This window comes from Auxenochlorella protothecoides, assembly GCF_000733215.1.
Source record: "Auxenochlorella protothecoides strain 0710 unplaced genomic scaffold scaffold31, whole genome shotgun sequence".
Taxonomy (NCBI): Eukaryota; Viridiplantae; Chlorophyta; class Trebouxiophyceae; order Chlorellales; family Chlorellaceae; genus Auxenochlorella; species Auxenochlorella protothecoides.
The window spans coordinates 177,299-191,856 of record NW_011934124.1 but is presented as its reverse complement, the minus strand read 5'-3'; the positions used below and the strand labels follow the sequence as shown (position 1 = coordinate 191,856).

General features: G+C 64.0%; 5 protein-coding genes across 5 annotated transcripts in view; 2 read left to right on the top strand and 3 right to left on the bottom strand.

The window, feature by feature from the left end:
- Nucleotides 1-386: 386 nt before the first annotated feature.
- F751_2978 (Cytochrome b-c1 complex subunit Rieske-1, mitochondrial) lies at nucleotides 387-5,032 on the bottom strand (the record flags this gene model as incomplete). Its single annotated transcript, XM_011397350.1, has 11 exons — nucleotides 387-788; nucleotides 1,183-1,324; nucleotides 1,505-1,595; nucleotides 1,753-1,864; nucleotides 2,548-2,616; nucleotides 2,779-2,869; nucleotides 3,029-3,150; nucleotides 3,324-4,119; nucleotides 4,347-4,450; nucleotides 4,611-4,764; nucleotides 4,896-5,032. The coding sequence occupies 11 exons, from the start codon at nucleotides 5,030-5,032 to the stop codon at nucleotides 387-389; spliced, it is 2,220 nt and encodes a 739-aa protein (XP_011395652.1).
- Nucleotides 5,033-6,037: 1,005 nt separating this feature from the next.
- On the top strand, nucleotides 6,038-9,916 carry F751_2977 (Sulfate transporter 4.1, chloroplastic; the record flags this gene model as incomplete). The annotated part of the gene is made up of 6 exons (XM_011397349.1): nucleotides 6,038-6,264; nucleotides 6,459-6,561; nucleotides 6,734-6,817; nucleotides 7,137-8,069; nucleotides 8,153-8,977; nucleotides 9,248-9,916. The coding sequence occupies 6 exons, from the start codon at nucleotides 6,038-6,040 to the stop codon at nucleotides 9,914-9,916; spliced, it is 2,841 nt and encodes a 946-aa protein (XP_011395651.1).
- Nucleotides 9,917-10,494: 578 nt separating this feature from the next.
- F751_2976 (Sulfate transporter 1.1) lies at nucleotides 10,495-10,926 on the top strand (the record flags this gene model as incomplete). Its single annotated transcript, XM_011397348.1, has 1 exon — nucleotides 10,495-10,926. One exon carries the CDS (start codon nucleotides 10,495-10,497, stop codon nucleotides 10,924-10,926), a length of 432 nt encoding a protein of 143 aa, XP_011395650.1.
- An 817-nt stretch (nucleotides 10,927-11,743) lies between these two features.
- Nucleotides 11,744-14,337, bottom strand: F751_2975 (Clathrin heavy chain; the record flags this gene model as incomplete). Its single annotated transcript, XM_011397347.1, has 4 exons — nucleotides 11,744-11,902; nucleotides 12,234-12,491; nucleotides 12,722-13,054; nucleotides 13,357-14,337. The coding sequence occupies 4 exons, from the start codon at nucleotides 14,335-14,337 to the stop codon at nucleotides 11,744-11,746; spliced, it is 1,731 nt and encodes a 576-aa protein (XP_011395649.1).
- A 106-nt stretch (nucleotides 14,338-14,443) lies between these two features.
- Nucleotides 14,444-14,558, bottom strand: part of F751_2974 (Clathrin heavy chain 1) — a gene marked incomplete at both ends in the record, with an annotated part of 5,114 nt that continues 4,999 nt past the window's right edge. The window contains one exon of the mRNA XM_011397346.1: nucleotides 14,444-14,527. Within this exon, the coding sequence (XP_011395648.1) occupies nucleotides 14,444-14,527 (84 nt within the window). The remainder of the gene's footprint in view (nucleotides 14,528-14,558) is intronic.

Below are 14,558 nucleotides of genomic sequence, written 5' to 3'. Positions count from 1 at the left end.
ATCACCGATACGAGGCGCAAGGTGCGGGCGCACGGACTGGTGTGCAGCCCCGGTCGCAGCATGTCACCGACGGCCGTTCCGGTGCGGTGCGGGGCCTCCGACGGTGCTCTCCCGTGTCGGGCTACTGTCCCCACCCAGCCGGCGAGCACTCATGGGTGCATGTCTGGAGCCAAGGTTTGATGTCGCGTCGTGGCGTTCGACCAGCTGACTCGCGCGATGGGGCAGAAAAAGCGATCCACACTTCTATGGTGACCATTTTTGTAGGTTCAAACCGCACCTTGCCTCACACGCGTTTCAACACGGGGTAACTGCCTGGGGGTACTGTGATTCTACCGGGCGCTTCAGGGACAGGAGGGGGGGGCACGCCAGCGCCAGGCCTGTCTTGCCTACCCGACCACGACCTTGTCATCGTCCATGAAGGAGTAGGTGGGGACCTCCAGGTTGTACGGGGCGGGCCCCTTCCGGATGCGGCCCGAGGTGTCGTAGTGGGAGCCGTGGCAGGGGCAGAACCAGCCCTGGTAGTCGCCGGCGTTGGGCAGCGGGACGCAGCCCAGGTGGGTGCACACGCCGATGACGATGAGCCACTCCGGGTTCTTCACGCGCACCGAGTCGGGCTCGGGGTCCCGCAGGTTGGACAGCTCCACCGCATTGGCCTTGGCGATGTCGTCCTCGGTCCGGCGCCGGATGAAGACGGGCTTGCCGCGCCACTTCACCGTGATGGTCTGGCCCGGCTGGATCTTGGACAGGTCCACCTCCAGGTTGGCCATCGCCAGCACATCCTTGGTGGCCTGCGTTTGATTTGTTTGATTTGTGTATGGATGAGGGACGAGGAATCGGGAGTATGGATGAGGGACGAGGAATTGGGAGTATGGATGAGGGACGAGGAATTGGGAGCGGAGAGGGACATCGGTGTGTGTGAGTTTACTAGAGGGATGTGGGGACCAGTGGGGGCCTCCACGCAGCCTGGAACCTACGATGGAGGCCAGGGTGCGATGCGGCAAACCCACGGGGGGAATAACCACAGGCAGTACGGGCACCCTGTGCACCGTACACCCTTCGGGACGCATGCTCGCCGCTGCATGGCAGCAGTCTCACGAGGAAGCATCCGCCGTGATACCGAGGCATGCTCCCTTAACAGCCCACACCCCTACCCTCCACGCCCCTGCAGCAACAGCCACCCACCGTCATGCTGAGGATGAACTTGAGGACCGCCAGGCGGACGGCGGAGGCGCCGATAAAGCGTCCTCCGGTCAGCACAAAGTATGTGAAGGCACGCTTGCTGGGGTCGCCCGGGGGGAAGCGGATGTGGTTGGACTCATCGTACCTGCAAGTGCAGAGGGTTGAGCATGGGCGGCGAGCAGAGGGCGTGTGAAGTCGAGCCAGGACCAGGACCCCCGATTCCAACTGAACCGGTTAGGGCGCCAAAGGCTGGGGTCCATGGGGCTCATCTGATGGCACTTAAGGTGTGGCTTAAATCCAGTCACACGATAAAATATCCACTCACGTGATGGCGTGGGTTGGGTTCTTCAGGGCGTGCACGGTCGGTGGCAGCCCGGATGTGTTGGCTGGGGACAGGGCAGCGTCCGCGGAGTAGCCTGGGCGTGTTGCGGGGTGGTGGTGGTGGTGAGCGCTTCGGATAGTCCACACAACCAACTCAGGGGCTACGGGAAACACCCTTGCCCCAGCCGATGCCTGGGTTTCCGGACTGGAACATGTGGGGTCACCACGGTCATCCCTGACGAACCTCCATACCTCTGCACCAAGCGTTGACGGCCGGTTGCGCGGCTGCCAGGGATGGCACAGCACTGCCGTTCAAAGTAGCTGTGGCATTACAAAAGGGGGCACCCGCTGCCGAGGCCCCGCTCTGCAAAAAACGGGGCAGGAGCGCCTGGGCCGACCGGCGCAGCATGTTGGGTCCTCGCAGATCACCAACACCTTATATATTCTAAGCTTCCTCCAACACCTCTCCACTTCGAAACGAGCCCCGGGTTCCCAGACGTGGATTTAGCGCTGGCGTTGTCTGCCATGCGCGACAATAGTCCACCCGGGTCGAGGAAAGCGGGGAGAGGGGTCGAGATTAGTAAGGGTATCTCCATACACATTGACAACTGCCCTTAGCATCCTGGCCTCTGGTGGCTATCCTTGCTGGTTGGTAACATTCTGTGCGTGCACGGTCGATTCAGCATGGCATTAATACAAGACATGGTGCCTGCAAAACTCTTCTGTGCTGGGTAGGGAAGCAAGGGGCAATCCAATCTGAGCATGGGATGGACCGCCAGGTTTGGAGTCGGCTATAGGCACCTGCTCAGCCCACCAGGTGCCATATCCTGTATAAGTTTTCAATCCAAACTAATTGTCAGGGAAGCGTGCAATGGATGTGGTTGTCCAGGAATATATATTTGGGAAGCTAGTACCAAGACTGTGTATCGTCATGTCTCACAGGCGTCAAGGAATCTGTCGTGCATCATTCTCCTGCCCATCCTGATTGGATTCTGGGACAGAGGGTGGCGGGGCTATCGTGCCCCCTCTCTTTGCTAGCTTCCGCACTTTGACGGGCCCCTGCATGTCGAAGCTGTTCAGCAGCATGGAAGACTGGCCGGCCCGCGAGATCAGCACCTGTCGTGAATGGGGCGGCAGGAGAGGGTATGTGAATGCCAATGACCGGAAGAGGGAACCACGTAACCAACCGTGACATACGCAGCATGGTATTCTCGGCAGTACTCCCCTCCAGACCATCCTTTCTGATTGTGCATGCCAGCACCAAACCAGTCCACAGACCTTGAGCGGAGCCGAGGAGGCGGGGGGAACACCTTGCGGCCAGGGCTCGCCGTCCAGCTGCATGTGCGTCTTCCCTGCCTCGTCCTTCACCCTGCACACACAGGCATGCGCCACGGGATCGAATACACAGTTTGGTGGGGGGGAGAAGCTCGGTCGGCGGGGTGGCAGGCCACATGCCCAGCACGCAGGAGTTCTCAAGGAGTCAGCGCCCAAGTCGCCGACCTCTCCCTTCCCCCCCCCGCCAGCCCACCTGCCGTGGGCCTGGAACTCTAGCTCCAGCTCCTCCACCTGGCCCAGGCGCTTGCCGTGCAGCTTGTTGCTGACCTGGCCCATCACCATGGCCGTGTGCCAACCGTTCTTGAACCCCACCACCTGTGTGTTGGATGGCGAGAGGGGTGGTCGGAGGGCACGCGGGGGTGCGGGGAGGGGACATGGGTCGGCGCGGGGGGGGCGGCCCTCGTCGTCAGGCCGGCCTGCGACCCAGGCCCCTGCTTACGCCGCCCCCTCCTCGGCCGCTGGCACCCCCCCCTGACCTCCCCCCGCACCTCCACGAGCCCGTCGCTGAAGATGGGCACCACCCGCTTCCCCTGCCTCAGCCCGCCGCCGTCCGACAGGCCCCAGATGTCCCGCCCGCCGCCGTAGGACTGAAGGTTGAGCACCACGATGGCCCGCACCGAGGCGGGCAGCGGGATGTCGCGCCAGGCCGGGCCCCCGGGCCCGCCCCGCCCGCGCAGGCGCACGCTGTTGCGCAGCGGCGGCGCGGCGCAGAACCAGCCGCTGGTGCAGCTGTACCAGCCGTACCAGGCCTGGTTCATGACCCGGGTCTGCGCGGCCCAGGGCCGGGACTCGCGCAGAGCGTGGAATCCGTAGGCTGCCTCCGCGTCCAGGCCCACGCTGAAGTAGTTCCAGAACATGCCCGTGACACGGGTGGCCCCGGGGGGGCCCTGCACGTCGGGGCCCTCGGTTGCCCCGCCGCCCACGGCACCGGCGGACGCTGGGGCCCCACCACCACCGCCCCCCTCACTGCCCGCCCCTGCGAGGCTGAGCGAGTGGGGCAGGTGTTCGAAGAGGTCGGGCGTGGGGCCGGCCAGCGTGATGCGCCAGGCGTCCAGCGCACGGGGCTGGGCCTCCGCGTAGCGCTGCAGCGTGTGGTACAGCTGGTCCGCGGCGATCCACTTTTTGAGGAAAGCATTGCCCCAGCCGAAGCTGAGGGCCAGGTCGTTGCCCGTGCCCAGCGGCAGCACCGCCACGGCCGGCGCGGGCTCCAGGCCCAGGTCGAAGATGGTCTTCAGGATCCAGGTGACCGTGCCATCGCCCCCCGCACACAAGACGCGCAGATTCCTGTGGGAGGAAAGGGGGGAAGACGGCTGTTTCGTGGGCAGGAGCGAGGGCCACGCGGTCGCCGCAATGCTGCCGAGTGCGGGCGCCGGGCGGCAAGGGGACGGCGACGAGCAGCCCTGAGGCCTGGCGGGCTTCCCCCCGCACTCGCCAGCAGGCCCCAGAGGGCATTCGTGAGCATGCATGTGCGGGGCGCAGAAACCCTCGCCAAGGCCACACCAGGGCACCACCTGCGGATGTGCGCGGCCAGCTTGTCGCCCTTGGCCTCCCTCTCCATCAGGTTGGACCACAGAGTGCGCAGCACGGGCTCGGGCCTGTCCTCCGACAGATCAAACTGCGGCGGGGGGGAAAGAGAGCGGGGGTCCATGGGGTTGCCACATGCACAGCCCACGTACACCGTGGCCAGAGCTGCACATCGAGTCCGGAAGACAGCATCCGGGTGCCAGTCCTCTTTCACTGAAGCACCACCACCATCCCAATCCCCTTCCCCTCACCACTTGGGACTGGCCGAGGCTGCGGGAGAGCACGGTGAGCAGCTGGGTGCCCATCTGCCCCCCTGACCGGCCGTTGATGAAGGCGATGAGGGGGGTGTCCGCCAGGTCGTTGCCGACGTACTTCTTGCACCCCAGCAGGTACTCCCCGGGGATCCTGCGGGGAGAGGGGGGAGGCCTCGCACGTCGGCCAAGGGGGCAGTGCCCATGCATGGGACTTGTCGACAGGAAATTTGCGGCCACGATCCTTTCCCCCAGCCCCCCGCAACCTCCGAGCTCGTGTCGCACCGGTACGGCTCGCGCATGTCTGACATCTCGCGCAGCTCCTGGTACTCCTGATTCGTGATGGGCTGTGTCACCTCGTCAGGGGCCTGGCGGTGCAGGACGGAGGGCCTGGAGCCCTCCGTCTCAGGTTTGGACACCATTATGTGTAAGGTTTAAGGAGAAGTATTGATCTTGGATCTCGTTCGCGCATCTACTGTGCTGGAGGATCTCTGTTTACTGGAGGTCAATCTGCAGATGCGATGTGTGAGCGCGCCCGGGGCTTCTCATAGCAATTCGCATTGGCAGGTGGGGAGGCACAGGCTCCTCCCTGGGAAGTAAACGAGGATCCTCCCGACGGCGTCGCCGAGTGACTCCCGTGGTCGAAGGTCCATCCATATGTCCATGCTAGTGTTACTCAAGAACTGCAACCTGCACACCAATAGAGCGTTTGCGATACCAAAAACACACGGCAGAGAACCATGATCAAAGGGCTCGATGCGCGCAGAATCGAGTATTCAACGCTGTTTAAGTTATGTCTTTATTGAAGAATCTCGACGGTGGACGTGCAGCTCTGTAAAGGCTATCGGAACTATATGGCGCACAACCAGGGTCACCGGAGGTCGGTGGGTGATCGTCGACGACCTTGCCCTCATCCTTCGGACTGTCGCCGGCCTGGAACACCGACAGGACTGGAGTCGTACATGAGTTCCCATCCTCGATGAGAGTCGGCCTCGATCGCGCCCAAGAAGACGTGATACAGCATTGGGGAGTCAACCTGCCCCATTCATGTGACAGACCTGTCCTGTCCTGTCCCGTCGCCTCACCTCCTCCCACCGAGCTACCAATCTAAACTCGATCTGCGGGTGCGCACATCCCTCATTTCGCGCACATCCTGACCCACGCGCAGCTGGATGCATGTGGGCGGGCGGATGTGCCTGCAAAGCAGTAGTATGGGATGCCACACCAGAGTCACGCCCTGTGTGCCAGCAAAGCCGTGGGTGGTGGCCCGGGAGAATCTCGGCCAAAAGGTTGCGGGGTCACAGGGTTCAGGCATATTGTCCCCATTTTGCTGCACTTCCCGGCCCTCGAGACCGCCAAGTGAGGCGTGTCGCTCCACAACAACCAACCTTGCGCTTCCGCGCAATATCCTTTGTGGGTGCCCCAGGATGTCTGGTGCCCCCTCCAACTTCAACGCCCGTCGCTTCCTCGACGAAAATGGCATCTCCGGCGGGGACGCCACTGCGCATGACACCAGCCTCTCCTATGAGACCGAGCCACGGCCCAGGAAGCTGGTCAGCTCCGAGGCCGAGCTCTCGCTGCTGAAGCAGCTGGACGGCGGGGACCCCAGCATTGCCCACGTCGTGTCCTACCAGTTCAACAAGCACAGGCACAAGTGAGTTGACCGGCGGTGTGCCTGCAGCGATCGGGCCTGGGTCGAGGGGTGTCGCCGGGTCGGATTGTTTTGCCGGCGCCCATGGCGGATAGGATGTGCCAGCAAAATTATGTGGATCGTTAGGTCCCGCCGCCATTCCCCGGCTCACTCCCCCCCAGCTCGCTGACCACCTTCCACCTCCTTTACGACTGCAGGCTCACCGATGAATTCAAGTCCTGGGGCTGGTTCGGCTGGGCCTGCTGGTTCCTGCCCTGCCTGGGCTGGCTGAGGACCTACCGCATCAAGGAGTGGCTGCTGGTATGTTGGATTCGGTGGATCGGCTGTGCGTGCCCACACTGATGTGTGCCATGGTCCATACAAGCTCGTGCTCTAGTGGCTGATGAGGCTCATCCTACTTCAGCGGTCGCAACCTTCCACCTCCTGTTGCCGCCCCCTGGACCCCCTCCCTGCCCCTGCCTGCTCCCTGCAGCTTGACGTTGTGGCTGGCCTGTCCGTGGGTGCCATGGTCATCCCCCAGGGCATGTCCTACGCCAACCTGGCCGGCCTGCCCTCAGTCTACGGCCTGTAAGGCGCCTTTGTGCCCTGCCTGGTGTACTCCCTCCTCGGATCCTCCCGCCAGCTGGTGAGGGGCTTGGGTTCTGCGATGAGTGGGCCTGCCCTGTGCATTGAGGGGGGAGTGTGGTGCAGGGCTGTGCCGTGGGCGGCAAGCTACCTGCTTGTGCACCCACCCACCCACCCACCCTCCCTCCCCACGGTCGTGGTCATCTCAAGGGCAACCACGCGCTCGCAAACCAACCCCCCCCCCCCCACCTCTACCCCTTGATGACTTTTCTCCTTCATGCATGCCCTTCCTCCCTCCTTTCCTCCCCCAGGCTGTCGGGCCCGTGGCCGTGACGTCCACCCTGCTGGGCAACGGGCTGGAGAAGATATTTGGCAGCCTGTCCACCGACCCTAACAACCCCGAGGACCCGGCGCTGCAGGCCAACATCAACTCCGCGGCCATCGAGGTGGCCTTCCTGGCGGGGGTAATGTACACCGGCATCGCACTGCTGAACCTGGGCTGGATCATCCGCTTCCTGTCCCACTCCGTCATCTCGGGCTTCATGTCTGGCGCCGCCATCACCATCGCCCTGGGCCAGGTCAAGTACATCCTGGGCCTGAAGCTTGGGCGCGGGTCCACAATCCAGTCCCTGCTGGACATGATCTTCTCCAACCTGTCGGGCTTCAAGTGGCGCGAGTTCGTCATGGGCTACTTCTTCATCGGCCTGCTCTACACATTCCGCTGGGCGGGCAACCGCTTTGCGCACAAGCGCCTCGGCTTCCTCCGCTTCCTGGGCCCCATCACCGTGGTCGTCACCTCCATCGCGGTCATGAACATCTTTGGGCTGTACAAGAACCCCACCACCGCCTCTCCCTACATCAAGCCCATCGGCAAGATCCCCAAGGGCCTGCCGCCCTTCAGCGCCAACCACTGGCTGCCGCTGTACGACGTCAGCCGCCAGGTCACCCTGGCCATCATCATCTGCCTGGTGGACGTCTGCGAGTCCATCTCCATCGCAAAGGCCCTGGCCCAGCGCAACAAGTACCGCTTGAACTACACGCAGGAGCTGCGCGCGGTGGGCGTGGCCAACCTGTTTGGAGCCATGTTCTCCTGCTACACCACCACGGGCTCCTTCTCCCGCTCCGCGGTGAACAACTCTGCGGGCGCCAAGACCCCCTTTGCCCAGTTCGTTTGCTCCATGCTCCTCATGCTCACGCTCCTAGTGCTCACCCCCATCTTCACCAACATGTCGGCCAACGTCCAGGTGGGTGGTTGTTTGTTATGTGGGAGAAGATATTTGGCAGCCTGTCCACCGACCCTAACAACCCCGAGGACCCGGCGCTGCAGGCCAACATCAACTCCGCGGCCATCGAGGTGGCCTTCCTGGCGGGGGTAATGTACACCGGCATCGCACTGCTGAACCTGGGCTGGATCATCCGCTTCCTGTCCCACTCCGTCATCTCGGGCTTCATGTCTGGCGCCGCCATCACCATCGCCCTGGGCCAGGTCAAGTACATCCTGGGCCTGAAGCTTGGGCGCGGGTCCACAATCCAGTCCCTGCTGGACATGATCTTCTCCAACCTGTCGGGCTTCAAGTGGCGCGAGTTCGTCATGGGCTACTTCTTCATCGGCCTGCTCTACACATTCCGCTGGGCGGGCAACCGCTTTGCGCACAAGCGCCTCGGCTTCCTCCGCTTCCTGGGCCCCATCACCGTGGTCGTCACCTCCATCGCGGTCATGAACATCTTTGGGCTGTACAAGAACCCCACCACCGCCTCTCCCTACATCAAGCCCATCGGCAAGATCCCCAAGGGCCTGCCGCCCTTCAGCGCCAACCACTGGCTGCCGCTGTACGACGTCAGCCGCCAGGTCACCCTGGCCATCATCATCTGCCTGGTGGACGTCTGCGAGTCCATCTCCATCGCAAAGGCCCTGGCCCAGCGCAACAAGTACCGCCTGAACTACACGCAGGAGCTGCGCGCGGTGGGCGTGGCCAACCTGTTTGGAGCCATGTTCTCCTGCTACACCACCACGGGCTCCTTCTCTCGCTCCGCGGTGAACAACTCTGCGGGCGCCAAGACCCCCTTTGCCCAGTTCGTTTGCTCCATGCTCCTCATGCTCACGCTCCTAGTGCTCACCCCCATCTTCACCAACATGTCGGCCAACGTCCAGGTGGGTGGTTGTTTGTTATGTGTGTGTGTGTGTGTGTGTGTGTGTGGTGGGGGGGGGGCAATGGGGTTGCTCCTGTTGGGGTCTGGATCGCGAGGCACCGGGATCCCTGTTGTCAATCACTGTGCCTGCTGCTGCGAATGCTGTTTGTTTCTGGCTTGTGACCTCCATGGCCCCATGTGTTTTTGAGTGGCAGGAACTCCCAGGCCACTTCATCCCACTACCCTTCATTTACCATCCCCCCCTACCCCTACCCCAACAAACAACCTTCAGGGCGCCATCATCATCGTGGGTGTGCTGGGCCTTTTTGATTACTCCGAGTTCCTGTATCTGTACAAGGTGAACAAGCTGGACTGGATCGTCTGGCTCGTCACCTTCTTCGTCGTCCTCTTCGCCGGCGTGGAGATCGGCATCGGCGTGGGTGTGGGCGTGTCCTTGGTGCTGGTCATCTGGCGCGCCGCCTTTCCCGCCATCGTGAAGCTGGGCAAGCTGCCCGACTCCGCGGTCTACCGCAACGTCAAGCTCTTCCCCGACACACAGCAGACCCCAGGCGTGCTGGTCATGCGCGTCGACGCGCCCTTCTTCTTCGCCAACGTGGAGTCCATCCGCGACGGCATCGTGCGGCGCGTGGAGGAGGCCCAGGCCACGCCCGAGGCCGAGTCCGGTGCCGCGCCCGTGCGCTACGTAGTGCTGGACATGGGCGCGGTGACCGACGTGGACGCCACCTCCATCCACTGGCTCACAGAGTTTGTGTATGACCTCAAGTCCGATCTGGGGGTGCAGCTGGTGCTGAGCAACCTCACCCGCCCCGTCCTGCGCGCCATCAAGAACGGCAATGTGCACCGGCGCCTGGGCCCGGACCACATCTTCGTGGACACCAACGATGCGGTGGTCACCCTGTCCACCGGGCTCAAGCAGGGCAGGGTCGACAAGGCCCTCTGAGGCAGGACGAGGGGCGGCGCGCAACACCCCACCCCCGGAGCCTCACGCCGTCTGCAAGCAGGCGGGGAAGAGTGCTGGCACGCCACCCCCTCCCACCCGGCCAACCCAAACTCCCTTTCCATACCAAGCTGTTTCACTGTACCGCGGTCCGTTGCCTGAGCAGGTGGGCGGGAGGCGCCCCCCGCACCCCCTCGGCTGCACTCCAGTCTCCCGCCCCTTGGACCCTGCTGCGCACGCCCCTTCCTAACTTGTGTACCTTCCGATTGTTTTCCCACCCCGACTGACGCTTGCTCGGGAGGGCACCAGGGCAGGACCCCTGCGATGCTCGCACACTTGTGTGTGGGAGGTCCGCTCTTGCCCACCCAGTCCTCTCCCACTCGTCTTTTGGGCGGGGGTTGGCGGCAATAACATGGGGGGCGAGCGCTTGTGACATGCTTCTACTGCTTGTTTTATGTATTACGATGGCTCAGCTCCTTTTCGTCCTGGCTCTGACAACTTGGTTGTAGATGCGTCTCGCAACGCGGCAGACTATGCGACAGGGTGGGCTGCCGCTCCGTTTGGTCTGCCTCCATGGCGTTATGCACGTCAAGCTCTTCCCCGACACGCAGCAGACCCCAGGCGTGCTGGTCATGCGCGTCGACGCGCCCTTCTTCTTCGCCAACGTGGAGTCCATCCGCGACGGCATCGTGCGGCGCGTGGAGGAGGCCCAGGCCACGCCCGAGGCCGAGTCCGGTGCCGCGCCCGTGCGCTACGTAGTGCTGGACATGGGCGCGGTGACCGACGTGGACGCCACCTCCATCCACTGGCTCACAGAGTTTGTGTATGACCTCAAGTCCGATCTGGGGGTGCAGCTGGTGCTGAGCAACCTCACCCGCCCCGTCCTGCGCGCCATCAAGAACGGCAATGTGCACCGGCGCCTGGGCCCGGACCACATCTTCGTGGACACCAACGATGCGGTGGTCACCCTGTCCACCGGGCTCAAGCAGGGCAGGGTCGACAAGGCCCTCTGAGGCAGGACGAGGGGCGGCGCGCAACACCCCACCCCCGGAGCCTCACGCCGTCTGCAAGCAGGCGGGGAAGAGTGCTGGCACGCCACCCCCTCCCACCCGGCCAACCCAAACTCCCTTTCCATACCAAGCTGTTTCACTGTACCGCGGTCCGTTGCCTGAGCAGGTGGGCGGGAGGCGCCCCCCGCACCCCCTCGGCTGCACTCCAGTCTCCCGCCCCTTGGACCCTGCTGCGCACGCCCCTTCCTAACTTGTGTACCTTCCGATTGTTTTCCCACCCCGACTGACGCTTGCTCGGGAGGGCACCAGGGCAGGACCCCTGCGATGCTCGCACACTTGTGTGTGGGAGGTCCGCTCTTGCCCACCCAGTCCTCTCCCACTCGTCTTTTGGGCGGGGGTTGGCGGCAATAACATGGGGGGCGAGCGCTTGTGACATGCTTCTACTGCTTGTTTTATGTATTACGATGGCTCAGCTCCTTTTCGTCCTGGCTCTGACAACTTGGTTGTAGATGCGTCTCGCAACGCGGCAGACTATGCGACAGGGTGGGCTGCCGCTCCGTTTGGTCTGCCTCCATGGCGTTATGCACTTGCCAGGAGCCAGTCAGTCGAGAGCACTCTGGATGGCACCTGGTGCTGCAGAATTTTCACCTTGACCCCCTACCCGGCCCCCCGCCCACATTCCCCCAGCTGCTCCCTGTGATCAACGCAGACCGTGACTCCTCGCATTCTAAATGGGCATCGCATGCACACACGCACGGGCAGGCAGGTCCGGCCCCAGCCAGGGTGGCAGTGAGAGCCACGCCCTAAACCACACCCGCGCTCAGAAGCGGTCAAACCCCGCCGCGTCGCCAAAGGCCGGGGGGGAGGGCGCGCCATTGGATGTGGGTGCGGGCAGCGCCAGGTAGGAGTTGAGGTGCAGGTAGGCGTTGGCCGCCTGCTCCTGCTGCTTCTTGGCCTCCTCGTCCAGCTTGCTCGCCTCCTGTGTGTGGGAGGGGGTGGTTGTGAGTTGGATTGGGTGAGGGCGTGACCTGTGCTTTGCCTTGGGTGTGGCCTATGGTGAACCAGAAGGAATGTTCCAGCGATCCCCGGCCCAAACCCATGAGCACAAAAGTTCACTGGCCCTGCGCTGCCTCTCCGGGAGGCCCTCAACCCCCTCCCATATCGTACACTCTGGGTCCCAGCCTGTCCTCTTGCGGCATTCAAGTCTAGACTGCCCTGCCTCGATATTCGCCGCCTCTCCCCTCCGATCACACCGACCCTCCAACCCCATCAACCACCTCCCACGCTCCCCCCCATCGCCCACCACGCACCTGAGCATCCTTGCGCTCGTGGACCAGGGTGTCCACCTTGGTGGTGTAGTCGCGGAGCACGGAGATGAGGTAGGGCATGACGGCGTCGGTGAGGCCGTTGCGCCAGGCCACCTCCAGGGCCACGTCGGGCTTGACCAGGTCGCGGCAGCGGTCCAGGCACTCGGCGAAGCGGTCGTGCGCGCCCTCCTCCACGAAGAAGCGCAGGAGGTCCTCGGCGATGCCGCGCTCCCCGGACTGGGCCGCCGTCTCCATGGCGTCCTGTTCGTTCGGTGTATTTGCGAGTGGCACGGGTGAGGAGATCAAGGGTGGTGGAGGTGAGCGAGGCAGCCCCTGGCCACCGTCAGGAGTGCCTGTCTGCTGCCCTCAGGACGCCTTGCCAGACAACCTGGATGCCAGCACCCGCACAGATGACACTCCCAGACCGCATGGCAGGGAAAATCCCTGATCCCCCCCCCCCCCCCCCCAGAAAACCCAACACCAGCGCTGACCTCGTACAGCTTGTCGGTCTTGGCCAGAGCCACCGCCTTGTGCCACTTGAGGTTGCGCTTGTAGATGAGCGCGGCCAGGCGCCGGAACTCGGTGTCCTCGTGCCGCTCCAGCCGCCCCGCCAGCGCCAGCGCGTCGTAGTTCTCATAGGAGGTGATGCTGTCGCGCAGGCCCGCGGCGTCGCCCTCGCCCACAAGCAGCTCGTTCACCGCCTCGTTCACCGCCTGCAGGTCGTTCTTCTGCACCGACACCAGGTACTCCTTGACCAGGGGCAACTGCCCGGCGCGGCGCATGATGTCCACCACGCGCGAGTGGTCCACCCGCGACTCCACCACCTGCGAGTTGGGCAGGCGCCGGGTTTAGAGGGGAGGGGAAGGGGGAAGGGACCAGGGCGTGCGAAAGTTTGCGAGGGACGGGGCCAGGTGTCGTACGAGAATGATGGGATTGCCAGTTACCAATGGAAGGGGAAAGGGATGGAGTGCCAGGACGCTGCCTTGCCGGACATGGGAGCGGCCCTGGCCGCATGCCCACAAATTCCTTTGATCCCCATCCTGCCCGTCGCGACACGGCCCTGTTTCAATCACCTTGCGTGCCCCCCCCCCACCACCACACCACCACCACCCACACACACACTCACCTTGAGTAAATCATTCAGCAGCTCCGGGTGCTCTTCCAGGTAGAAGGAGATGCCCTTGTACAGGGTCTCGGCCGCCTTCACCTTCACCGCCACGTCCTTGAACTGGACGTGCTCCCAGGCGGCGGCCGCGTGCCCCACCATGACCCCCAGCGCGTTGTCGTACTCGTCGTAGGCGACGTAGAGGAAGGTGAGCTCGCGCCAGAGCTCCAGCTCCTCGCAGACGCGGATGAGGGCGGGGACGTTGCAGCGCGGCGCGAAGAGCTTGAGGTGCTCCATGAGGCGCTCCGGGCGGTGGCGCGCGTACAGCGCGCCCAGCTCGGTGAAGATGCCCATGTGCGCGCGCTCCAGGCCGATGCCCGACTCCAGCAGCGCGATGAGCTCGTCGGCGTGGCCGCGCTGCGTGTAGAACTCGGCCACCTCGGCCAGGTCGTCGGCGGCGACGATGATGTTCAGGCCGCACAGCTGGGCCAGCTTGAACTCGCCCTCCTCCACGCAGGCATAGCACACCTCCTTCCACGTGCGTGGGCTGTTGGCCTTGCGCGCCGCGTCAACCGCCGCCTGGTAGCGGTGCAGCTTGACCAGGGTGCTGGCCAGGCGGCCGTAGTCGGGGATGGTGGCGAAGACCAGGCGCGCGGCGTCATGCAGGCCCTCCTCCGCGCAGCGGTCGCCCACCGCGCGGAGGTCGGCGAGGTGGGGGGCGGCCACGAAGGCCTCCAGCGCGGGCAGGTCGCCGGCGCGCGCGTAGGAGTGCACGATCTCCGTGTCCACCTTGGGGTCCTTGACCCGCTTGCGCACCATGAGCAGGTACTTGGTCAGCTCCGCGTAGTCGCCGCTCTCGTGCGCCTTGGCCACCACCTCCACGTGCTTGCTGGTGTCGCCGGCGCGGAGGTAGGCCGCGATGGCGTCCGACACGCGGGCAGTGGGCCAGGTAGGCGTCGGCCAGCTCGGTCCAGACGCCCGCCTCGTCCACCTTGGTCGCATACTCGTGCGCGCGGTCCAGGTCCTCCAGGTGGTCCAGCAGCACATGGATGGCCTGGGCGCGCAGGCCAAACTTCTTGTAGATCTCGAACGCCTCCTCGAACAGCTCCTAGCCCACAGCGATCTCGCCCACTGCGGGGCCGTCAAAGTTGTCCAGGCGGTGGATGTAGTCCTTCACCCGCGCCTTGTCGGCCTGGCGGTTGTGGAGGGGTTCAGTTTGGGGG